Source organism: Chroicocephalus ridibundus, chromosome 3, assembly GCF_963924245.1.
Source record: "Chroicocephalus ridibundus chromosome 3, bChrRid1.1, whole genome shotgun sequence".
In the NCBI taxonomy this organism is placed as follows: Eukaryota; Metazoa; Chordata; class Aves; order Charadriiformes; family Laridae; genus Chroicocephalus; species Chroicocephalus ridibundus.
This window is the reverse complement of record NC_086286.1, coordinates 126,423,800-126,450,361: the sequence shown is the minus strand read 5'-3', so window position 1 is coordinate 126,450,361 and position 26,562 is coordinate 126,423,800. Positions and strand designations below refer to the sequence as shown.

General features: G+C 48.3%; 1 protein-coding gene across 1 annotated transcript; it reads left to right on the top strand.

The window, feature by feature from the left end:
- Positions 1–1,968: 1,968 nt before the first annotated feature.
- Positions 1,969–19,065, top strand: LOC134512475 (serine protease 55-like). The gene is made up of 5 exons (XM_063327850.1): positions 1,969–2,023; positions 2,450–2,639; positions 3,527–3,774; positions 6,660–6,802; positions 18,748–19,065. Exons 1-5 carry the CDS (start codon positions 1,969–1,971, stop codon positions 19,063–19,065), a joined length of 954 nt encoding a protein of 317 aa, XP_063183920.1.
- The last annotated feature ends 7,497 nt before the right edge of the window (positions 19,066–26,562 follow it).

Here is a 26,562-nt window from a genome sequence, read left to right as displayed (position 1 = left end):
ACTTCCCAGGGCAGTGGGAGGTGTGGGCTTGAACCTCTCGCCTGTTTCCTATTTTGGAGGCTGTCTTAATCACTAGGTTTGAAGAACACGTGTCATTGCTGTGTCCTCTTGCAGATGTATAACGGAGCACCTTAGCTCTTCTTCAAGGAAAGCTTGTAGGAGCCTGCCTTGATGTGGCGATTCTGTGCAGCAGAGCTCATAAAGCCATTTTGAGGGTGAGATGGTGGGCACCCAGAGACACATGTCCGTGGCATTTCCATGGCACTCTCCATGGCTTGGTTTGATATTTCCTGCTCACCAACTCAGGTTTTAGGCTCAGAAAGGTCCAAAACATCTCCCCAAATGTCTCTTCTAACTACCCAGCAGACCAGATCCTGTTCCAAGACCGGAGCAACTGAAAATGTGCATCAGATAGTCAGTCTTTGGGCTTGTAAATCCACTGCTGAAGTCCTGCCTGCTTTAACCAAAGACAGGCAATAATTTCATGTCAGAGAAATTGGCTCCCCATCTTCCCTTGCTCCTCAGCTGATGCTTAGTTCATTCCAGTCTCGAAAGCCAGAAGAAACCTGTCCTTTCAGCAGATTTATTTCTGGGACAAGCTACCTCTGGCAGGATGGCCATGTGTAGGCTCTGGAGATTTAGGCATTCTGGAGATGCCCCAAAATGTGCCCACATCCCACTCCGGATTTCCAGTTGCTGTGGTAACTGATCGCCTGCCCTCAACGCGTTGTGCCACTGCATCGTTCTAGTGCTCACTGTCAAGGAAACCAGCACTTTCGCCTAATTTCCTAGGCATGAGGTGACATAAGAGCAAAGAAGAGAGGAAAATAAAGTCTGACTTTCATCCTATGTGTTTTTAACCTCTGTGTAAATCAGACTTCAGTGGGATAACTCCTGATCTGCTCCAGTGTGCAAGGCAGAACATTTCATGTGCTGAATCATTCGGGTGTTCATAAAATGTTGCTCGTTTCCCTTCTGTCCTTTCCCCTCCCTCCCCTCCTACTCCATGCTATAGTTATCATTTTGAAACAAGCTGGAAAATGTTTGGAGAAAGCACCATTCTCTCTTTAATATAGCCGGGCTCAAGCCTGAACCTGGCTGAGTTTTTTTTAACTCCTGTCCCAATGGAAATAATGTGTTGGTTTAGAAATCAGCGTAGATGGGCCCATTGATGCTAAAATTGGTCCACACCAAAATATTATGCCACCACAGAATTAATTGTGGAGTTACTGTAGGGTGGAATTTTGGCCTTGACCCGTTGCGGATGCTGCTGAAGGCACAAAGATACATAGGGGATATAATCAGTAAAGGTGAAATGCTAATGATTCAGCCTCATGGATTAAATTTTTTTTAAGATGGATTTGGTCTGGTAAGCCACCTCTGCCCACAGGGAAGAAGGGAGTGGCTGCCTTAGCATCTTTGATGCTCTACTTTTGATTTGGCACTGCTTGAAATTTACCCTCCCACAGAGCTGCCTCTTTCTTCTGAGAACAGACACGGTCTAAACGAAGAAGAGAAAATTAATTCAGAGTTTGGTTGGCTTCAGCGCTTCTCAGAGTTGAAGACAAAACCTACTGCAGGACCAGCAGCTATGGTCTTCTATGGTTCAAGATCCAAAAAGGCCTACAGCACCCAACGCATGAAGTCCACCGTTGCTCTGCCCTGTGAAAGTCAGTCCAGGATACAGACAGGGATTTCACTCCTGCCCTACTCTTATCGTAGCTAAAGGAAATTCCATGCCCCTTGGAAATCACCGAGCTTTCCCTCATGGCCTTAGGATGGTCAGCATCCAACTGTGACATCAGCAGAAACAAATGGATCGTGTGATGTCACATCGCGGTTGCCCCTGGCAGAGAGATGTGTTACCTTTGGTGAGGACGTGGAATGGGGAAGATGTCCTGAGGTGTCTGCAGAAACGTCACTGCTCTGAATGTTGTCCAGGAGAGTCGGTCCAAGACTGGGATGGAAATGCTGCTGCTTCCCCTCTTTTCTTTAACTTCTCTCATCAGCAGCGTCGATGCAGGCTTTTTTTCTCAACTTTTTTCATTCAGAAATCACCAGCAGAGCAGAACTGCTGGTAGCCCTACAGGATATACACGTATCGGTAAATGAAATAGGCCTGGGCTTATTCCTTGTCCCTGACGGCATATACGTACGGCTCGTACTGCAGCCTGGCGCTGAACTCTTCCACTCGTACACCCTAAACAAGGACTTTATCCAACCTGCCCATGCAATATGGTCTATGGCCCTGCTAGCCCCCAAATGGCCTGGGCGTTGCTCGGCAGAATGCAGGTTTGGGGAGGCTACAGTGATGCCAGGGGCTTTGGTAGACACAGAGTAGCATGGACAATTATAGACCAGTGCTTTAGCTGATGTACTGCCCCTCTGGGTTAGTAGCACAGGCAGCGGCACCGCTGTACGTGAGCAACGTGTCCCATTTTCTACCCAGAGTGTGGCCTCCGACCATCTTACGAGTCCTTTCTGGAGACTGGCAAGAGGACCATGGCGGGGAGATATGCCAAGGCTGGGGAGTTCCCGTGGCACGTGAGCATCCAGAGCAACGGGAAACATATCTGTGGAGGCACCATCATCAGCGCGTTGTGGGTTTTAACTGCGGCCCATTGCTTTGCAGAAGAGGTGTGAGTACTCGGGGGAAGCAGGGACAGCCCGGGCCCAACGGGTTCATAACGTCGCTCCTTGTGGGTGTGGGGTGGACATGATGTGTATGTCCTTGGGGTCAAGCGCAGCATACATGTGACTGAGCCAGAAAGAGAGCCCTGAACACAGGAATTGTTTCCTGTGGGGAAAACAGGCCCATTTTTGATCAGAGATACTGTTACAACAGAAATGTGTGGAAATCTGCGTAACCAGGAGATGCAGAAGGAGAATATTTTGCAGGATGGTTTGAGTAGCCTCGTATAAATGCCTGTGATGCTCTTCTGAGGGCCCTGAACATTTCCTGTGCATCTAAAAAGAGGTATATTCCGTTCCAGCTTATTCTAACACCAAAATTACCTTGGCTTTCATACAGCAAACAACTTTACCTCACGGAGAGTCTGATTTTAAAACAGCAGTTTCTGGGTAGATCAGCCCCAGGCAATGCCCAGGGGCAGAGTCCAGCCCTCTGCCAACCCCTTCCAAGATGCGGCAGGTTGGAGAGACGGAGCTGCTCAGGTGACAAATGACCTGTGGCATCACAACCTGCAGCAGCTGCCTGGGGGCAGTGGGGTCTGGATCCGCCAGCCCAGGGCACAGCGATCTCGAAGATCCAGCCCACTCCATCTGTTCGTTAGCGACTGGGCTATTTATAACTTGGTTGCGTTCGTATTCTACCTCTGCAACTCTCTCCCTTGAAAATTAGCTTCGCCTAGAAGTGAGGGTACATTTCTACGATATTTATAGCCAACCTGCCTCTGCAATTTGCTGAGCACCACCCTGCCCTGCTCAGGGGGAGGAGGCACCAACCGTTACAACACAAAGCCTTCGCGTTTGCTTATGTCTACGCTGCTTCTGTTTTGCATATAAGGCCACCAGACCTCACCGTTGTAGTGGGGGGAACCGACCTCAGCCTCCCGCTGGAAGAACATAAACCCGACAGCTTGATCCTCCACGAAAACTTCGATGGAATGAGCATGGAAAATGATATCGCTCTGATCCTGCTCGGCTCTCCCATTGAGTTCAGCAATGAGAAAACCCCCATCTGCTTGCCCTTCATACGTGACATCGATACGTGGCAACAGTGCTGGGTTGCTGGGTGGGGATCCACAAGTGGAGGTGAGATGCTGTCAGGAGATGTATTTGCTAATGGAGGCTGGTTTTTATCCATTTCAAGTAGATGTTTGCTCCCAGGAGGGGTTACCCACACAGACTTCCACTCCCTCCGTCCCTGGTGAACACATCCAGACCTTTTCAGCCTCTGAACACCCATCAGCTCTCTTTTCAGTGCAAGAACCAGTCGCCTACTGTCCCCCAGAGCAAAGTCCTTGGTGCTCTGGGCACGTGTGTTTGAGCTGAAACCTTAGAGCCGCCTTTGCTCTGCAGGAGCTCAACCTTCCCGTGGATGCATTTTTCGGCATCCAGAGTAAGACAAGCTCCACCCTGGTGGGCAAGTTAGGCTGGGTCGAAAGTGGTCTGCAATAAGGGAAATTAAGGTCTAGGGTTGTCTTTGGCTTAATGCCCCCATGAACCAGTTTGGTTCAATGGTACTGGTTACCTTTCCTCTTCACTCATTTAGAACAGCAGATTGCTATTGCTAATTGCTCTCATTTAAGCCCTAATGAAAGTAGCTCCAGCTCTGATTGTGACCTAAAATGTCTTTCCTGAACAAATGTCACTAAATGGCTAATGAGCCATTTCATTATTGGAAAGAGGTTATCGGGACGGAGTGGGCAGGGTGGTGCCTTGGGGCTTTAGTAGTCCCTCCTACAATGTAGTAAGTGAATGTCCTATTTAAACCTTGCTATTCTGCTCCAAAGGGCTACCGTTTTCTCTCTGAACCTCTGCATTATCCTTCTTAGGTTTTATTTGCCTCATGTAACAGTGATACACAACCCAACGCTGTGTTGTAGTTGTGAAACTCTCCCATTTCACCAAGGTAACGTGCTCCTAGGAACAGAAAAGCAGGGGCTGCTGCAGAGTCACTCTGCAGCTTGGAAGGATTTCTCTTTAGCTAGTCGCTTTGCAAAATGCATGGCGTGGCTCCGGAGATCGACCTCATGCCACTGTATGGGCTCAGTTGACATCGCTTCTTCCCTCCGCTTTACACCCTGCGTGAAGTCAGTGTGCTCAGCCCTGGCATAGACCCCTTCTGTCTGGGAGATCACAGAACCACAGAATTGCCCAGGTTGGGAGGGACCTTTCAGATCATCGAGTCCAACCATCAACCCAACTCTGACAAAAACCATCACTAAACCATGTCCCTTAGCACCATGTCTGCCCAGCTTTTCAATCCCTCCAGGGATGGCGACTCCACCACTGCCCTGGGCAGCCTCTTCCAATGCTTAAAAACCCTTTCAGTGAAGAAATTGATCCTAATATCCATCCTAAACCTCCCCTGGCGCAACTTGAGGCCGTTTCCTCTTGTGCCATGGCCTGTTCCTTGGGAGAAGAGACCGACCCCCCCTGGCTACCCCCTCTTTTCAGGGAGCTGTAGAGAGCGAGAAGGTCTCCCCTCAGCCTCCTCTTCTCCAGGCTGAACACCCCCAGCTCCCTCAGCCGCTCCTCACAAGGCTTGTGCTCCAGACCCCTCACCAGCTCCGTTGCCCTTCTCTGGACACACTCCAGCCCCTCAAGGTCTTTCTTGGCGTGAGGGGCCCAAAAGTGGACACAGACCTCGAGGTGGGGCCTCACCAGTGCCCAGTACAGGAGGATGATATTTCAGAAGAAAACCAGAGATGTTTCAGAAGAAAATCAGCAGAAGCTGAGTTTGATGAGAGGGATGTGCAATGGTGTGATACGGGCCATACCATATGTATGAGGCCTTGCTCCTCAGCGGGGGAAAAATGAGTCATTTCTCATCTCTAACAGCCTTTTGTAGGTGGACATCTCTCAACTGGCACCTCAGGAGGCACTAGCCTGACTCCTCTTCAACTGCAGTCAATTAGACCTCAACAAGCGGAGTTGCCTCCTTGGAGATGCCTACATCGAAGTGTTTTAATCTGTGGGCAATTCCATGGAGCAGCCCCGTCTTAGCTGGGAAAGGGACCTGGCAGCTTTCTATCTTTTAGATATACCTTTGAGTCCCACCTTCTCAAAGGTGCTGGGAGGATTTAGCTCTGTGAAATATGGAAGAGGGAATGAGTTTCTGAAAATCTGTAGGTCTCCTCCCCAGCAGCAACATCCTCCAAAGCCAGTTTTATTCTTCAGATTCAGGTTCACTTTAAAGAGAGACATGGGTGAAATGGGTGGGTTTTCCAAGTAGCCCCGCATATTTTCAGTCTTTTTGTCACTTGCTGGTGCCCACTGTAATTTCTGCTTTCCCATCTCAAGGGAAGAATAAAGCAGTTATTTCCACTGCGTACTGAGAACCACATTGTGAAAGATAAAGCTGGTCCCCTGGGTGAGGCATGGCCTCACAGCCCCCCAGGAAACCATGGGCATAACAAGACCATCTGTTCTGGGGAAAGCTCAGTGGATGTCCCTCCACGGGGCTTGCACAGGACCCCGTGAAGAGTCCCTCAAACTGGGTCCCCCAGAAACGTGAGCGAGAACCCCAAGGTGTGCAAAGCAGCTCATCTCAGGTCACCACCAAGACCAGCAGCATAAGCCATCCCTTTGAGGGTCTTCTGGCTGTACCACATCCCACAGTTCATCTAGAAATTAAGGGATTTTTAAAATCCTGTTTAGCAAGCCTCCACTCCCTAGAGTCTCAGCTTTGCCCATTAACACCTTCCCCCTCTCTACCTACCTACCCACCCACCGCCTAGTCTGGAATGAAGTCAAGAGCACAAACTCATCTTTGCTACCATTTGGACAGCCCCTGTAAGCCCCCGTGGCCCCGAGACCATATGGTTGTGCCCCAAAACCCTCTTGCCTTGAGAGGCCTTACAAATACAGCTGAGAGCAGTCCCGTGGGCTAGCCCCTGGCTGTGGTTTCACCCTTAGAAGCCTGCCCTGCTTTGCAGGGTTTGTTAATCATTCTCTTCTCACTTGCTGGTTAGCAGTCACGGTGCCGGCATCCCACGTGCTGCAGAAAGCGCGGATGAAGCTCATCAGCAGGGAGCAGTGCTTGGAGAGGATCCCCGAGCTGGTGGAGAACGTGCTGTGTGCTGAGCTGGAGGAAGGAGAAAGAAGCACCTGCCAGGTAAAGTAAACAGGCTCCTGGGCGCTCACGCTGCCTGCAGGGTCACAGAGACGACGGAGGAGAAGAGCCTTCGCTTCAGGAACGAACATTGATCTTTCCCATGGCTTCCTGGGGTTGCTAAAGCTTCTCTGCAGGAGGCCAGGGCAGGATGCCCAGGGGCCAGGGAACTGCCTGCAAAGGCATATTGACCTGGGCAGCAGGGGTGCAGGACTCTTGGGGACGGAAAGCAGCGGTGGTGCTGGAAACGAAACACCTCGTTGAGCAGATGAGCCTCTCCTCACGCTCTCCCCACTGCCCTGACTCCCTCCCTGCAGTGAGAGAGGCAGGAGCTCTGCAAGGGAAACCATGAGCTGAAAGGAGGGTGAGGGAAAAGGGTGGTTTCCAACAAGTCCCCTTGGACAAGACACAGTTTTGGATGGCTCTGGGCATAGGAATTTGGGCTGTTATCTCACAGCAACTTGAAAAAGGTGGCCAAGCTGTGGGAGCGACGGGAGGAGAGGTCTCACGTCCCTGCAGAGAGGGGTCAGCACAGCACGGGCTGTGTCCTCCTGCCTGGTGTCCCCCCAGCCATGGGCTGGGCAGTGCTCTATTGCCAGCTTAAATTCTGAAAGGAGACAGCAAAGTTTGTCCAGGAGGATCAAAGCAAAAGAAATGGGTGGGAAACTGAGTCCAGGAGTTTTTAATTTGAATATTATAAACCTTTCTCAGGTGAGGTTTAGAGGGGGCAGGCAGGCAGGGGAGGTTTAGGTTAGATATCAGGAGGAATTACTTTACTGAAAGAGTGGTCAGGCACTGGAACAGCCTGCCCAGGGAGGGGGTTGAGTCACCATCCCTAGAGGTGTTTAAGAAATGTCTAGATGTGGCACTTCAGGGCATGGTCTAGTGACAGAGACTGTAGGGGGTTTGTTTGTGGGGTGTTGGTTTTTTTGTTTTTTGGTTTTTTGGGGGGATTTTGGGCGTGTATGGTTGGACTCGATGATCTCAAAGGTCCTTTCCAACCATGAAGATTCTATGATTCTATGAGGTCTTGGCTCCGATACAGATGTCCTTTTATAATGTCCCAGGTTGTGAGTGCCAGAACTGGTTACCTCTTACTGCACCGAGTTTGTGATATGGGAAGACGACTTTTGAAGCTAAATAGTAGAGTTCAAGCAGTATTTGATACCAGGGATTCCTAAGGGAAAACAGATGACACACACAAACATCCACATGTGGGAAAACCTCACAGAGAATGCGTGCCCTCAGAACATACCCCACCTGCAGGACCACTGTCCTGATATCAAACAAAGTCCGAAAGTCAAGAACCACCTTTGCTTTCATAGCATCCAACCTCCAACCCCTCCTCTGAGCGCCTGGTAAGGACCGAGCTCTCCCTGCAGCCCCTGCGTCAGGACTAAGGTCTCCATCCTCCACGGGGAAAGGGTTTTCTCAGACGTGTGTGTGGTGTTTGCAGGGGGACAGATGGGCAGACACAGGTCTGCACGGCTTCATCCTGCAGGAATCATTCATCGAGGGCACTAAACCCACACCCAGGACAGAGAGATCCTCTGCCCTTTAGGCAACGACAATGGGGACAGGGACCGTGGGCTGCAAAGCCATTGCTGTCTGGGCCCGTGGCCGGGCAGCAGAGGGGGAGCTTTGCTTTGCAAAATCATTTTTTGATTAGCCAGGGAGCATCTGTCTCTGAAACCATTCGGCTAGTGACTTTCACCTCCATTAAATTCAATCAAAAAATTTAAAAAGAGAACTGCCACAGGGTAACATTAACATGATTAAAGAACGCACTTCCCAGCCCAGCCTTAAGTTCTGCGGATGAATTATGCTGGTGAAACAGCAAGAGCACTTGTACCCAGCAAAATGAATCTCCTGTGTTCAGAAAGCTGATGAGGGTGCTATTTTGACCTACAATAACGTTGCAGTTGTCTGAGAAATGAATTAGAAATGTGAGCTTTCCAAGCAGTGGACGTACACAACGATTGCATGTGTGATAACGCTCATAACCCAGCAACTGCCCACTTCTAGTGGAATTTTGACCAGGCAGAAACATCTTACAGACTGAAATAATGAGAGCAAGACAAAACCCTACCCTAGGCTAGTGGAGCTCATCAGGAGTGAAACAGGTGGCGCGACATTTCATCAGAGTTTGCTAATTTGCTGGAGGGGAAGCATTTTGCTGATGGACAGTTTTCTGGGAAGCACTGATTGAAGTTGGGTAGGGCATATTTTGGCCTCACTAGGCTGGTTCAGAAATCTGGTGGCTTGCCTGGGAATGAACTGGAAGACCAGGTCTGAACCTGACGTTCTGCAGCAAGGACCACTGGCCACCCAATTCATCTGCCTTGGGCAGATAGTGAGACACGCTGTAGACAGTGCCATCTATCGAGCTATGCTTGTCCGTAGAGATTATGGGGTTTGTGTCAAATGAGAGTGAGGCCAGATTTCAAAATACCTAAATCCTTTAAAAAGTCAGTGCTCTCAAGGAGGTAGAGCAGCCCTGGGCACAGTTTTTGTCTATGCCAACCAGCTGCCTCCTGGATGATTTCCAGACACAGCTCAAACTTTTCCGTGGGTCAGGAGCTACCCACAACAGAATCATAGAATCTAGAATCATAAAATCATAGAATCATAGAGCCATAGAGTCATAGAATCATAGTACAGTTTGGGTGGGAAGGGACCTTCAAAGGTCATCCAGTCCAACCCCCTGCCATGAGCAGGGACATCTTCAACTAGAGCAGGTTGCTCAGAGCCCCATCCCACCTGACCTTGAATGTTTCCAGGGATGAGGCAGGATCACCTTGGATCCTGGCATCCCAGTTTAGAGTCCAGGAAAAAGCAGCAGCACAGGTAAGGCAGAGACGCCTGGTCAGGGAACAAGCCCATGAGATGCTGAGCTTGCCGGTGTAGGTGTGGTCACAGTAAACCTGGAAGCCATGCACTGCACAGATGCATGATCTGTCTGGACATGAAGTAGATAAAAGCCTTATATTAACCTTTTCTGATCTTTGCTGAGAATCGGGATACATGTGTTCATGTCCAAAGCCAGGCTAAGTTGGGCAAGTGGCATCCAGACCCAAGGTCATAAATCCACACGATCCTGGTCTGGATCCAAAGGATTTCCATCCTAGCTCCTTGCACTGTGTGCCATTTGTGTGCTAGGTTTTACCCATTGCAGCAAGCTGTTTTATATACAGCAAGTCTTCACCAAGGCATCACGTAGAAATTTTATTGTACTGACCACTGCCTTACTACTCCCATGTGGCAACAGGACATGAGTAGAAAGGCTTAGACGTTTCACTGGCTGCCATTGTACTAGTACCAGAGAAGACTAATTTGTAGATTACTGACCATATTCCTATAATAACTCAAGGAGATGAAATAGCAGAGCTCGCGAGTATTTGTACTTTAAAAAAAATCCATTCACTTAAAAGAAAAATCTATCGTGTACCAATTCCCCCGCGGTTCTGCAGACAAATGTATAGATTGACTGTGAATTAACGCTAACAGGATCTGTAATTGACTTATAGTTCTATTTAGTCATAAACATTAGCATTAATGGATGTTCATGGGGTGCAAGTGCTAAAGAACAGACACTAGAGATGGCCTATGTGTTATTTTTTTGTGTGCTACATTTCTTCCATGACCCCATGAACCACAATTGATGTCTAATTCCTTGCTTTTTTAAGCATCTTTTGTTAGGCTCTGATGCAACGGTAACTTGAACAATAATTAGAGTATGAAGGACTCACAAAGCAAATGCCTCTTCAGTGTCTTGCGTATCCAGACAAAATTCAGTAAATGGCCCAATTATGTTTCAGAGAGTTTCTGCAAAGGAGGTCTGTGGGGGTAGCTCGGCGCTGTGGTGATTAGGGCAGAGCGTGTTCAGCTGGAAGTCACAGTTCATGTACAGTTCAGGTCAGCAGGAGACGAAGGGAGGCCAGTCCCTGGCCTGACTTTCAGGGGAAGGAATCACTGTGTGGCCACAAACAAGCAGTGGGATGGTTCCAGATGAGTGTCACCGTGCCCTACACTGTCCTCTGGTGCAGGGCTCATCTGAGCCATGGGCTGAAGGTATCTACCCACTTCCACTGACTGTAGCACGAGGTGGTCTTGGCCATCCCTGATAAATATCTGAAAAGATGCCAGGATGCTTCTAGGGATCTGTGTTTTACACAGAATCCCAGACTGGCAGGGGTTGGAAGGGAAGGGACCTCTGGAGATCATCCCGTCCAACGCCCGGCCAGAGCAGGGTCACCCAGAGCAGGTGGCACAGGAAGGCGTCCAGGCGGGTTTGGGATGTCTCCAGAGATGGAGACTCCCCCACCTCTCTGGGCAGCCTGTGCCAGGGCTCTGACACCCTCACAGGAAAGAAGTTCCTCCTCGTGTTGAGATGGAACTTCCCATGGTCAAGTTTGTGCCCATTACCTTTTAATTTAGGTCTGTGGAAAAGGCAGAGCAGGATCCCTTCAACTGTAATATGGTTCAAGTTATGTCAGGGGAGGTTTAGATTGGATATTAGGAAACACTTTTTCACTGAAAGGGTTATTAAACATTGGAATAGGCTGCCCAGGGAGGTGGTGGATTCACCATCCCTGGAGGTGTTTAAAAAAAAGGGTAGATGGGGCACTTAGGGACATGGTTTAGAAGTGGCTTTTGTCAGGGTAGGTTAAAGGTTGGACTTGATGATCTTAAAGGTCCCTTCCAACCTCAGCAATTCTGTGATTCTATGATTCTATGTCCTGCCCACGTATACTGTCAGCAGTTTTGAAAGGGCAAATGCCTTTATAGCATCTGGGATGCTCAGGGCTCTCACCCTACACAACGATAGCAATAGCAGTAATTGTTGTACAACCCTGGATGGGATTTGTCTGGCCAGATACAAATGCCTTTCCTACAGCCATCTCCATCTACCAAATCATCTTTCCGTCAATCATGAGGAAAAAAACCACTTCTGACATGTGAGTCATCGAGACTGTTTTAACCATCTATTTTAAAATAATTCCCCATACGGGTGCTTATTGCTTCCCATTAACTAAAAGCAAGTCCAAGGTGCCTAGCTCACAGCGAGACAGTTGCCTACATGAAAGTCTCCGGTGTCATTTTAGATATCCCAGGATACCTTGCTGACATCCCACTTCCCCCTCTCTCAAACCACGTCCCAGTGCCAGGAATGTGACTGCAACGGGAGCTTGACACCTGCACTGGAAACACCAAGGGGAGGTGATCAGTGGAACCCACCCCTTGCACCCGCGCTTCGTCTGTGCATAAGAGTGCTAAACCCGTGCAGAAGTGATAAAAGCTCTTGCATCCTTTTACGAACTCTTGCATCCTTTTACTGGTGCTACTGTGGCTCCAAAACTGCAAAGGAAGCCTTGTGAAACAGAATTTTTTAAAGAAAAAGTCTGGAAATAAAAACGGGGTCCGTACGGGTAAATTATCACAGACGCAAAGGAAAAAGTCACAAACCAGGGAAGCCTGGTCAGTCCCTCCGGCTCTTCAAAATATCTGAATGGAGGTGGATAGATGGTGATGTGACTGCGGTCCCTAGGGATGGAGAGTACCCCTATGAGGTTGGAGGTTTAGGCCCTTCTGCCTCTCAGACAAAGGTCTCCTGGGGGCCAGGAGTCAAAGCTAGCCACGTTTCAGTTCAAAGTTCTTACTAACTATGCAAAATTACTTTACTATTGTACCTTACCTTAACACTGAAGAGAGTGATCCACTCTCCATCCTTGTGGTGGATTCTCCATCACTGCACTGCCGCTAACATGATGGAGTGGGTGTTTTTCCCTAAGGCAGGGATTGCTTTAAGTAGGAAGGTATCCTGGGAAGCTCCAGAACAAAGCAGTTTAAAGGTGTTTCTGCATTTGCCATCGCTTAAATTTGCTTCTGAAAGGTGCTTTGGTGCTCACAAGAATTAGAACACTTTTCCCGTGTCCCATGGTTTTATAGGCCTTTCATCATTTGATCATTTTATGCTATGGGCAGATGAGTGAACACGTTCAGGCTGTGGTGGCTTAATTCTTCCATCTGTCAAAAACATTCCTTCCTATTGCAAGGACCTGGGATGTTGATGATGTCTCCTGTCTCTTCCTCTGGGTTGCAGCTTTTGGTCCCTCAAACTGGACCTGTTTGGTTTGCAGCGAGGGGGGTCCGGCATTACTGTGTGTGCCTGGTGGGTGAAGCTGTGGGGAGCAGAACATCTCTGGATCCAGCTGAACGCAAAACCCTACTTTGTGCTTGCCCTGGGAGTGGGGGAACGGGTGTGATGACTCAGAGGAGACGCTTCTCATTCAATTCCAGTGAGTCAACGCAGCTTTAAGGGAACGGCATGACTCACAGACAGATTTAAATTCTTTGAAGGACTCGACAAGCAAGTGGCAGAGGGTGATCCAGCTGATAGAACATGCTGAGATTTCCAAAACTCTTTTAATGAGATTTCTCACCAAAGGCTCATGGAGAAACTGAACTGTCATGAAGTAGAAGGGCTTCAGTTTGACAGGGAGGCGAGGATTTGATGGGAGAAAGGGCTCACAGGGGGAGTCGTGTTGGCATCCGTGCGAGGAATTGTGATGTTCAAGGAGGGTGAATGCTGGGACAGCCAAGTTGGCCAATGCCACAGCATTATTCAGAGTGGTTCAAAATTAAAACTGACCGTGCAGAGGTGCAGCAGGATCTCATTAGTCTGTGTGACTGGAGGTTAAAACAGCAGATGCAGTTCACTGTTGATAAAGGCAAAGTAATGGATATAGGGGGAAGCAACTCCAGCTGTACGCATGCAATAATAGGCTCTAAATTAGCTATTACCATGTAAGAAGACCTTGGAGTAACTGTGGATAGTCCTTCAAAAACATGAGCACAAGGGCCTGCGGAGGTCAAAAAGGCAACGAGAGCATTAAGAATTATTAGGGAAGGAACAGATAGCAAAGCAAATGCGTGTTATGGCAGGGCACTAATCTTGGGAGCCTACATCTTGTGTGCTGTGTGCGATTCCCGTCCAACCCATCTGAGAAGGGAGCAGTAGTTTTAGAAAAGGAGAAGAGCAGAGCAGGAAGGACGAATAGGGACACGGAATGGCTTCTGGTGGAAAGGGGAATAACAGAGCAGCGCTCTGAGGCTTGAAAAAGAGATGGCTGATGGGGATATGATAAGATTTCTGAAGTCAGGAGCCGCAAGGAGAGGACAGTCAAGAGCTGTCCTCTTGTTACTACTGCTCAAAACACATGAGGGAGGGAGAGTCAGCTGGCCATATCAGGCAGCACATCTAAAACAAAGAGAAGGAAGTGGTTTTCCTTCCAACAGATAATTAAACCGTGGATGTCACTGACCAGGATATTGTGGGTATTCATCCTAAGGGATAAATGGATTCAAAAAGCAATTAGATAACTTCCTGGATGAAGATCTCTCTAAGGCTATTAACGACTGTGATGTAAATACAACTCTGTAAATACTTGCCCTGTTTCTCATTCTCCTTCCCTGCGCACTTGCTACAGATGACTGTCAGAGACAGGAGTCTGGGCCACGTGGGTCTTTGGTCAGATGCATTATAACTGCCTTGAAGTCCGTGCCACCATAGTCACTAATGGATCCTGCTGACATCTGTGTGGATGGAGTTGGGCGGTCTTCTTCTCCCCTTTTCCAGCAAGGGGATGGAGAGATAGAGCGGCTGAAGGCTCTCTGCTGAGATCTCAAAGGGATCCCATGAAAGAAGCCCAGGTGCCCTATCTTACCCGGTTCATTTTCGATACCTGCATGCTATAAATGGCCATAGCCTCCTTCCTTCCACCTTTCTCTAAAGACAGCTTGTTCATGGTGAAATAACTGAAGGAATCCTCTGTTTGGAAAGGCCTTTGCTTCCTGCAGCCAGGGCAGCGCTGATGGCCGGTCTTGTTACTCACGCGCCGATCCTCTCCAATTTACACAGAGCTTACCAACATGAAAACGAACGCAGCAATGACTTGCAAGGACTGTGTATCCACCTCATGAGTATCAGATGGGTTGTTCTCCCTCCCCCAGAGCTTCTCCCACCTGAGAAGATTTGTGTGGCTGAACGTGATCGATTACCATGTTGCAGACAAGAAAGGAAGAAGATTACGCTCTTGATCCAAAGCCCACTAAAGTCAGCAGAAAGGCTCCCGATGTTCACAAAAAGGCTTTGACCGTGGTGAAAAGGGCAAAACTTTTGATCAGCTTCAGTGAAAAAGGCGCCTTGTTAGCAGGTGACAGATTTTGTACAATCCAGAAGTATTTATCAGCAAATATATAATTGCTCTCACCTCTCCTAATGGGAGGATTAACATGCAGTTGTGGAAGGCATGAGCTCGGCACCAGCTCTGGTTTGATATTGTTGTTTTTCACTCATCTTCTAGTTGAGAAGAAACACACAACAGAAGCAAAGATGCTATTTTTAGGGCTTTTTTTGCTGTCCAGAAACTTGGCAGTCAGACGGAAGAACAGAAGCAGGTATCTGATGGGCGTTGCTGACCAGGAGTATTTCACCACCAGGATACAGGAGGCTGAAAGCTGAAAGCAGCATTTAATAAGTTCTTCGATCTTCAGAGTCGTTAACCTGAGCATTCATTAAATTAGTGCTACTGGAAACATCACAGAGCTGAGATAATTGTACCAGGGCTCAAAACTCGCTCCTCCCACACCCTCTCCTACACAAGGATGGAAAACCTTGGGCCAACGTCTTTGAGAGCTTAAGGTGGATACAGGGATATTCAGAAGTGCCCAAGAACCGAGGTTATTTTCTCTGCCTTTAGCCCTGTAAAAACCAGGTTACTGATTCATCTGGGCTACTGCTATAATTACGTGAGGGAGATTATCACACGCAGAGGATGATTTAGCCCACTTTGTGATAAAACGGTCGAGTTAAATAGCTGAAGTCAAGAGAAATGGCGTGTTAGATGTTGCACCCATGAAGCAGACCAGCTCAGCCCATGTGGAAAGGGATGTGAAGCAGGATTTGGGTCTCGGGGCTGGTGGATTAGAGAGACGGATTTGCAGCTGCTGCTTGGGTTTTCACAGCATCGCCGAACTCGCTTTCTGCCCAGGTTTGAAATCGCTTTCCGCAGCTGACAGTCCCCCGAGCCCCGCAGACAGCTCTCCCTTTCCTCGCCGACCGGGCAGAGAACAAAATGAACATGGTTAAAGGGGCAAACAGGGAAAAGCAGGTCTGATTTGAAAGGGAAACAGTGTGATGCATGGTTTAAATAGGGATTCCTGGCTCTGCCGTTGCCTCGTGCAAATCGCATCCCTTTTCTGCCGTGGTTTTCTCGGCTGTGAAATACGATAAGACTTTTCCCCCCTCTCCAAGGGTAGTCACAAGGTATCAGGAATTAACTGGTATTTAAGCGCCCTGGGAGAAAGGTCCTTTGCAAGTGTGAACAGCCTCCAAATCGGACATTCGATGGTGCTCAGGGGCTCTGCCAGTGCTAAAAATCTCCTGTACTGGGAAAAGCCGGCATGATGCATCCCGACGTGTCACCGGCAAGGGATCGTCAGCCGTTGCTGCGTCACTGCTTTGCTCCCACTCTCTTGACTTCATTTATTATCTTTGTGTAGGAGGCTCGAAGCATCCTCCTTTTGCTACCAGGATAATACGTTTGGCCTGTTCCTGCCCTGAGGGAATTAGCAGTAAAGTTCCCAGTAATTTAATTGCGCCTAGGAGATGTTCATTTAATACAGCCTAGGAGATGTTCATTCATTCAAACAGGATGCCAGCACCAAGGACGCTGATAGCGCATGGATCCAAGGTCACTGCAAGGTCAGTAGTGCAATTCACGCAAATTCTTGGCTGAAACAGGGTCGGGAAACGTCTTTAGATCCTGAGCCTGAAGGGGGTCCAGCAGCAGCGGCTGAGATGCAGACATGAAGCGACTGTAGCACCGTCTCAGTGCAAACAGTATTGAGTTTACGGTTGGACTCCACGATCTCAAAGATCGTAATCCCAACCGAAATGATTCTGTGATTCTATGATTCTACGAATGCTGAAGCAACATTAGTTCTGCATTTATCTTAATTCCACCTCCTGCCCCTTCTGCATGTTGAACCAAAAAGAAAAATAGAATAAAAATTAAACACATTAATGACCTGGGTCCTCCATCTAGTGAAGTGAGTGGGAATTCAGCCATAAAATTTAGTGGGTGCCAATGAGTTGCACAGGGGACTACAACCACTTCCTTACTCATTAATTAGAATCATAGAACCTTCATGGTTGGAAAGGACCTTTGAGATCATCGAGTCCAACCATACACACACACAAAAGAACCCCACAAACAAACAACCTACAGTCTCTGTCACTAGAGCATGCCCTGAAGTGCCACATCTAGACGTTTCTTAAATACCTCTAGGGATGGTGACTCAACCCCCTCCCTGGGCAGGCTGTTCCAGTGCCTGACCACTCTTTCAGTAAAGGAATTCCTCCTGATATCTAACCTAAACCTCCCCTGCCGCAGCTTCAGACCATTTCCTCTGGTCCTGTCATTATTCCCCTGGGAGAAGAGGCCAACCCCCACCTCTCTCCACCCTCCTTTCAGGGAGTTGTAGAGGGCAATGAGGTCTCCCCTCAGCCTCCTCTTCTCCAAGCTAAACATGCCCAGCTCCCTCAGCCTCTCCTCATATGCCCTGGTCTCCAGACCCCTCACCAGCCTGGTAGCTCTCCTCTGGACACGCTCCAGCACCTCAATGTCCCTCTTGTACAGAGGGGCCCAGACCTGAACACAGCACTCGAGGTGAGGCCTCACCAGTGCCGAGTACAGAGGCACCATCACTTCCCTGCTCCTGCTGGCCACGCTATTCCTGATACAAGCCAGCATGCTGTTGGCCTTCTTGGCCACCTGGGCACACTGCTGGCTCATGTGAAGCTGGCCGTCCACCAGCACCCCCAGGTCCTTTTTGGCTGGGCAGCTTTCCAGCCACTCTGCCCCAAGCCTGTAGCGCTGCTTGGGGTGGTTGTGACCGAAATGCAGGACCCGGCACTTGGCCTTATTAAACCTCATACAGTTGGCCTTGGCCCATCGATCCAGCCTGTCCAGGTCCCTCTGTAGAGCCTTCCTACCCTCAAGCAGATCGACTCTCCCACCCAGTTTGGTGACATCTCCAAACTTACTGAGGGTGCACTCCATCCCCTCATCCAGATTGTTGATAAAGATGTGTCTTAGCTCAGGGTATCTGCTGGGAGAAGAGGGTTCATACATTAACGTCAAAGACATTTCTCAAAGTAGTGTGCAAAGAGGGAAGGACAACAATTCTGCAGGAAAGCTGGCTGTCTCAGGAAATGGGTTTGTGTGGAATTTATTTGCCACATGTACTGGAGACAGGGTAGAAAAAAGATTCAAACCCACCGTGGAAAGAAACTTATTTAGAGCATGGGCTGCCCAGCACTTATGTGTCAGAAAAGCCACCTCTTGGCAGAGTGGCTGCAACGTGGACGTGAAGGCTTGCACGCACTGGGTGAGTGAAGGTTGCCCTTGCAGTAGAGCAGGCAAGTTCTCAGTGAAATTGATGTGGTTGCAAGAAGGATTTGTCAGGATTAGTGTTCATCTCTTGTCCGATTTCTGGATGCTAGCCCCCAAAATTAACAGTGGCAGGTACCCAGCACCTACATGCACCAGTTTCGCAGAGAAGTCAAGGACTGAATGAGCAGTCTCAGCAAATGTCCCTTTTCACTGCTGGATGTTGTCTCTTGGTGACAGGATTCAGGTATCCTTCTGGGGTCAGGGGAGCACGTGGAAAAGGCTGAGGAGGACAGGGCATTGCACTGAGCCAGAGCTTGGGGCTGATCTCCTCCTCTTACCTTCTGTGCCTGTTTATTCTCCAGGGATCTCATGGCGGAGCTGTGGAATTTTGAGTCCATAGAGTTTGATTTTCACCATGAGCCTGTGGGATGCAGCTGCTATGAGAGACCTGAGGTTTGATCCTGCGATAACATCCTCCTTATGCCGTAGGTGGACAGCGGGGGACCTCTGGTTTGCAGTTACTGGAACACCATGAAGTGGTTTCAGGTCGGCATCGTCAGCTGGGGAGAAGATTGCGCAGAAAAGCCAAACCATGAGATCTTAGTGTCTGTTTACAGCTACCATGGCTGGATCGAGACAGAGACAGCCATAAGGGGGAAACCTTTCTTCATTGAAGGCATGGATATCAGTGCAAATGCCAGTGTGGTTCCTTCCAGGCTGGTTCCTTCTAGGGCTCAGACTCAGCTGGTGTTTCTTGAGTATTCTCTCTTTTTATTTATTTTTTTAATAGTATTTAGATTAGTCTAGAGAAGATTTTTCAAAACATAATAAAAGTCAGAGCTACCATCTCAGTCTTCTTTTGCTGCTGACCCGTATAGTCATGTCTCAGGTCAACCTGCTCCGTCTCACTGATGTGGACGCAGACGCCAAAATGAGACACGGCGGTGAGACAGAGGAGCGATGGGGAGGCTGGAAAGGTGCAATGAGAGAGCCAGGACACAGACAAAAGAAGCCATTGTCCTCTGAGAAACACAGATTTTCCACACCGGTGGGTCACATCAGGCCCCGTTATTTGCTGAGCTCACATGCAAAGTCAAGATGTGGAACGTGAAGGAGCTGCTCCCCTTGGAAAGCTGAAACCCTAAGAGAGGTCTTAGCTTTTTCAATAGCTTAGCTGTTAGTAGGGTAGCTCTGGGTTGATGTAACTTACAGCTAATTACTAGCTGAACTAATATATCTTCTGTCTTGTGGCTGGCCCAAGCTAAGAGTATCTTCAGAGACCACAGCAGCTGCTCAGGTGATATTTCAAGCTCCTGGGACGTGACTACACATCAAATTCAGTGTCTCCTTAAGCTAGAAAAAGGACAAGAAATCTTTCGGGCAGTGTTGGAAAGTGTAGCATCATATAACTAATCAGTCGTATTTACCTGGGTTGCAAATGCTGGGTTTTGGTTGTTAAAGGCAACAGAGAAAAATCTGGCTGGCTGAAGTGGACTGCTCCTGAGCTATCCATAAATCGCTGTCTACAGAAACCCCATGGCTTTGTAATTAGCCAAAATTAATCCCATGCAAGTAAATGGTAAATCAAACTGAAATAACATTCTTTTTTTTGCTCTGTTAGAGGCCTTTTACAGGTGCTGCCGAGAGGTCCACACCCCAGCCTGAGCTGGGGCTGAGTGGGTCCTTCATGCAGCGCATGGTCCTTCATTGCTTCTCCAGCAACACGGTGCACTGCAAAAATGCGTTCTGGTCCTCACGAGGAGGTTGCTTTTCGTGGAAGTGATGGGGAAGGAGGCAAGCAGCAAGGTCTCCTTCATGTCCCACCTTTGCGACAGCATAAAAGCACCTGTAATTTGCAGCAATGATAAAACTCAGTGAATGTGCAATGGGACAGAACCTCACAAATTGGTTTTAATTACCTTGATATTTTCTGGCTAGCCGGTGGAGAAGCCTTGTGAATGAGGATTAATTAATCTACCTTAAGCTAATGCAAACCCATCTTGGCATAAAAGTCAGGCTTTATTTTCTGTGTTATCTGAGCAGAAAATAATGCTTAATTATTATTAGTTCTGAGTAATGCTTATGAAAATCGCTCCACATTAATTTCGCATGGCTGACTGGCTAATGGATGCATAAGGGTCTTGTAACCCTTTGCAAAAAGACTAATAAAAGCTAAAAACAAGGGGAATATATTACTTTAGCAGCTATTAGTAGTAGACAGTGTCTGCTGGCATTAATACCTATATTTATTTTCCTTTCTATTAATAATATATCAACAGATTCTAGAAGCTGTGGCAGGGGCTGGACATCAGGAAATATTTCCTAATGCTGCCATCTATTCAGCTGCAGAATTGTTTCCCCCAGAGGAAATGAGAGATGTCCTCCTACTTGAATTATTTTAATGCAGGGATTGTATGAAGCACTTTTGTCTACGGCACACGGCATGGAAAAAGCCAGCGCTTACAGGGAACTGCAAAAGGACCCAGCAGGTCTTTTCCATCGGTAGCATTTGCAAACTGATAGCGGCCGGTGTTAAATGTGGGCGATGCTACTTAGTGGTTACAGCAGGACACTGCTGCTGTGGGGTTTGATCCATCCTGCCGTGCAGTTTCTCGGTGGCTTTGGGGAAAGTTTCTGCTTCGTGCCTCAGTTTCCCTACTTGTAAATTGAGGTACTTGTAAGTTGAGATAATCATTCTGTGATTCTGTGATTTTGTAATAAGGAAAGTGGTTCATTTTGCTACATGGAGGCATCAGTTCTGCAAATTAAGACCAGCTATGTAGCTGCAAAGGAAATAAACAGGAAAGAGACTTTTCCTCCTTATTTAAAACATCATAAAATTCATTGAAGTGAATTCATCTTTGCTACCACATACACTATTCAGTAATCAGGGCGAGAAAGGAAATGTTTGTTCAATATTTCTGTGCTGTGAGTAGGTCTGATGAAAGAACGTTGGTGCTGTATTTTGTTTCAAAGGTATTTGTGTTTTGAGAGAGCACATCGCTTTTGATTATGGATTTGATGGGAATGTGTTGGAGTCACACAAAATCAAAACGCAACGCATTGGCTTTGTCATTAGCATTTCAGTGTGACCCATTACTTTTTTAAGCTTTATAACATTGGTGTACTATATTGTATTCTGTATTTGTGGGTTTAGACCATCTAAGTGAAAAGTTTCCAAACTGAACTACCTCAACTTTTATACTTCAGGCAGTAGTTTGGGATGTTCAGTTTTTGTCTTAATTTGCAGCTCATTTCTTATTGCCCCTTCCCTCTTTCCAGTTACCTCTTCCTTGTGCCCAGTCAGCCCAAAGGAGACCATCAAGCAGTCTGGACAAAAGAAATGGATCTCTTTCAATACCCTTTGCTCAATGAGCAAAGTTGGCCAACGTAAATCAAGAGGCTGCTGCATGGAGCATGGTGACGCAAAGCAGGGCACCAAAATACAGATTTTGTTCTCAACACTACACCTGCTAAAGCAGCAAACACCAGAAGGAGAAGCAGGCTATGGAAATGCTTAGAGACCCAAGGAAAGATCCATAAGAGGATTCAAGGGACAAAAATATGGGGGTATGGGTACTAAAGGAGACAGAGAAGAGGTAGTCAGGCCTTGCTTGCACTTTTTGCTAGGGAGATAAGAACAAAAGCACCTCCCATGTGCACTGAAGGCAGCAATTTAAAAGCCTATGTACCAAAATAATTTTGTCTTGCTTCTGCAGAAATTAAGGTTTCTGTATATACACGTATGTTTTCCTGCCTGCCCCATCCCAACTGGCTGTTTTCATGCAAGTTTGAGCACAGAGATAGAAGATGTGAAGATGATGGCTTTTGTGCGACTTTGGCAGCAATAGCTTTTTGCAGAGGAGTGGGGAGGGCTCCAAGTAAGCAGGACAGTTTTGTGGCACTACTTCAGAGGAGGAAGGTTGGAAGAGCATCAATCCGTGGTCACAGATCATAGAATTACAGAATAGTTTTGGTTGGAAGGGACCTTAAAGATCACCTAGTTCCAACACCCTGCCATGAGGGGGTAGGAACCCCACTAGACACCCTTCCACTAGACCAGGTTGCTCAGAGCCCCGTCCAACCTGGCCTTGAACCCTTCCAGGGATGGGGCACCTGCCACATCTCTGGGCAACCTGTTCCAGGGTCTCACCACCTTCATAGGAAAGAATTTCTTCCTAATATCTAATCTAAATCTCCCCTCTTTGAGTTTAAAACTGTTCCCCCTCATCCTATGGCTCCCCTCCCTGCTCCAGAGTCCCTCCCCAGCTTTTCTGGAGCCCCTGTAGGGACTGGAAGGGCTGGAAGGTCTCGGCAGAGCCTTCTCTTCTCCAGGCTGAACCCCCCCAGCTCTCTCAGCCTGTCCTCCCAGCAGAGGGGCTCCAGCCCTCCCAGCATCTCCGGGGCCTCCTCTGGCCCCGCTCCAATAGGTCCATGTCCTTCTGTCCAACAGGGCCCCAGCGCTGGAGGCAGCACTGCAGGGGGGTCTCCCCCGAGCGCAGCAGAGGGAGGGAGTAGCTCTATAGCTATGGCTATAGATAACTACCGCTGTGGAAATCCAACCTTTATTCAGGGTGATGATCACAGACCTCTCCCCCAGCTCATCCTTGGTAGATGTGACATGGGTGATCTGAAGAACAGCGTGATCCTTTTAGAGGAACTGAGATTTCCCATTTTCTCCTTTTCCAGCCTGTACTTCCTCACAGGGGTAAGATACAATGAAAAGCATAGGCTTGTCTTCTGCTCCCTTCAGCATCCTGAGCACCTCTCTGTCCCTCTGAGGAGAAGGCAGAGGGCACACATGGCTGTGACCATGACCGTTGGCATGCATTTGTCATTCCATATGCAGTGCATGGAGTGTTCCGACTTTGTGTATGTGTCTTTAGCTGTCTAACTTCAACGTATGCAAAATGTCAGAAGGTTTATTTTTCTCTCACGTTTTTGTGTGTCTACCAGGCGACGAATGATAAAACACATGTGGATATGGTAAAAATCATTGGTCAGCTCTTTACTTCTGTCTTTTGTTGATAGCAGATTAGAGCTGGAGAGTGGAGGCTGCAGAGGATCAGCACCCATTCCCACACTTCCCTGTGACTTCCCAAGTGGCTTTCTGGACAAGCCATTTTTCGGGCTAAGGACTCAGTTTATCTTTCTGTAAGCATGGGAATAATTAAAAGCTGAGGATGTCTCTTGGGATGCACCAAGTGCAATACTGATTAATCACTGTTGTTAACTAAAGGGAGGATAGCCCTGGGACAGCAAACACTCCTGACAGTATTGAACTACTTGATTTGTTCGACAGCTGCTGAACGCTTCTGGTGCTAGGATGAAGAGCTGCTTTAAGTAGGTGGATTATGGTCTGGAGGAGAGCCTGGCTTTGGGATGAATGCAGGATGGAGGCTGGCAGCCCTTGACATGCTTAACTAAGCCGTTGACACCTCTAAATACACCCCAGAAATACAACCATGCTTTTCCCTGCAAAGTGGGAACGCTCAAGCGCGATGGATCTGTGCTGAGCAGTGCCCATCCTTTGCTTAACGGTTTTGTCTGCTGACCTTGAAGGAACATCTATTCTGCTTGAAGGATTTTGCTCAGTTGCCCTTTTTACTCTGCCAGGGAAAACCCTCTGGTTTTGGCTTCGCTGACAGTCCCATGGCAGCCCACACTGGTGATCATGGATGGCTTCTCTAAGCCATGCTTGAACTGCCCACGTACTTCAAGACCACCAGTTTGGCCACCTCTGGGCAGATCACACTTCTTTCCTGGTCTGACATTGGTGTGCACCATCCTGGTGGTTATTAGGGCTTGCAAAATGAACTAGACGGCAGCAACTGAACTTATGACATCCTGCAGCATCACAAAACACCTTCTTACGGGGTATTTCCAAGTGCCTGTCTTTGAAGTATCTGCCTACCATCTCCTTTTCTGAGAGGTGCCTTGTGCTTGCTAACATTTCTTGTATTCACAGTTGGTTGCTTTCTCTATGTCTCATCATGACGCACTGCTTCAAGGGCTCTTTAACGTGCAATTCCCTTTATTCCCACGGCCCAGATCACTAAATGATTTAGCAAGTGGCTGCAGAGGAGAGCACTGCATTTGGCTCTTCTGCTGGGAAGGGTGGGCTTCAATACACTTCTGGAAAGTAAAAGTTTCTCTTCCTCAAGGCTTTTGAATCTATATCATAGAATCATAGAATCATAGAATTGTTCAGGTTGGAAGGGACCTTTAAGATCATCGAGTCCAACCTTTAGCCTACCCTGACAAGAGCCACTTCTAAACCATGTCCCTCAGTGCCCCATCTACCCTTTTTTTAAACACCTCCAGGGATGGTGAATCCACCACCTCCCTGGGCAGCCTATTCCAATGTTTAATAACCCTTTCAGTGAAAAAATGTCTCCTAATATCCAATCTAAACCTCCCCTGACGTAACTTGAACCCGTTTCCCCTCGTCCTATCACTTGTCACCAGGGAGAAGAGGTCAGCCCCCATCTCTCTACAACCTCCTTTCAGGTAGTTGTAGAGGGTGATAAGGTCTCCCCTCAGCCTCCTCTTCTCCAGGCTAAACAACCCCAGCTCCCTCAGTCGTTCCTCATAAGGTTTGTCCTCCAGGCCCCTCACCAGCTTTGTAGCCCTTCTCTGGACACGCTCCAACACCTCAATGTCCCTCCTGTAGCGAGGGGCCCAAAACTGAACGCAGTACTCGAGGTGGGGCCTCACCAGTGCCGAGTACAGGGGGATGATCACTTCCCTAGTCCGGCTCACCACACTATTCCTGATACAGGCTAGGATGCTGTTGGCCTTCTTGGCCACCTGGGCACACTGCTGGCTCATATTCAGCCATAAGCCATATTCAGTTAAGACATATTATATGTCTTAACGCTTACTCTGCAGTCATCAATCAGAACATAAGCAACTCCAGAGCTAACCCACGTGCCTCCAAATTAGGGAAATGAGGAGGAAAGGGTTAAGCACGGAATGCTGACACAAGGGCATAAACTCAGCTCTTCAGCAACCCTGTGAGATCCTAGAGGAGCTCTGTGGGATTACGGATGAAGAGGAGTAACTCTTGAAAATTGAGACAATCAATTGTGAGCCATCTGAAATGATTTTGGGCAGCTATTGGGAGAAGAAAGCTCTGTTCTTTGTCCTCTCTCCTTTGATCATATTGGGAGGGAATCTGAATGGACTTGTGCCTCGGACATAGGTGGGAAGGAATTTTCTCACCACCAATGTGAAAAGCATTGCTTCAGTCTGGGAAGCATAAGAATCTGTGTAAAAGATAGGAAAGAGGGGGTTTTCCCTGAAGATGGTCATCTCAAGCCAAAATTTTGGGACCAAACTTGGTCTGAACAGGATCATGGGAAAGGACCAAGGGAAAAATAGGAAAAGATCTGTCAACTGTGAAGACGAGTTTACGAACAACATTTGAAACACAGTGTGCTGGGCCAGTGGTCTATATATTCCTTTATTTCAAGCTGCACTAATAATTTGCCCTGCTTTGCAATTTTTTTGGCCAGAGACTCAAGCTAAAAGTGATGCTAGACAGAGCAGAGGGTTTTGTTAGGGTGGGAGGGGACCCAGGAGTGATGCAGCAACTCGGGGGCACTGGGGAGGTGCTGAGAAACCTCCAACTGTCCGCGTGTCGCTGCCCCAGCCATGCTCACAGCAAATGCCGAGCAGGCGGAATGGGAAGCTGGAGCTGGATGTGGTGTAGAGGAGCGTGAGGAGTCACAAAGTGTTTATTCAAGGCGGGCCCAATTGCTGGGTGCCTTGTGACAAGAGATTTATTTTGCGGATGAGCGAGCGGCTGTCGCTCCGTTTGCACGACTGAATATATCAGAAGGAAGCCATTCGTGCAGAAGGGACCCTCCCGGCAAATGCGTGTTATCACATCCAAGTGCCTGGGGTGTGGGTTCAGGGTATGCTGCCGCTTGCAAATTCCTCCGATGCCCTGCGTTTGAACCTGTTTCCCGGAGGAACCTGGCACACCGTGTCCTTCAGGGGAATTTAATTCTCTCCAAAATCCCCCGCACGCTGCCAGATCTCAGGGTATGCTCTTTCACTGTTCTTTGTTGGCTGTTCATCCAGCATCAGGAGGAGATCCTGGGCAGGACCTTCAGACACCGTGTACTGGCTGGGATGGAGTTAGCTGTCTTTGTACCAGCCCATATGGTGCTATGTCTTAGATTTCTGACCAAATCAGCGTTGGTGACACACTGGTGTTTTAGCTATCACTGAGCGGTGCTTGCGGAGCATCAAGGCTTTCTGTTTCTCATCCTGCCCCACCAGCGAGTCATCTGGGGG

Bases quoted from the DNA above. Each gene is read 5' to 3' on its own strand.
- LOC134512475 (XM_063327850.1), top strand. From the start codon at position 1,969: ATGCTGCTGCTTCCCCTCTTTTCTTTAACTTCTCTCATCAGCAGCGTC. The intron at 2,640-3,526 runs GTGAGTACTCGG...TTTGCATATAAG, and splicing joins CATTGCTTTGCAGAAGAGGT to GCCACCAGACCTCACCGTTG. The intron at 3,775-6,659 runs GTGAGATGCTGT...CTTGCTGGTTAG, and splicing joins GTGGGGATCCACAAGTGGAG to CAGTCACGGTGCCGGCATCC.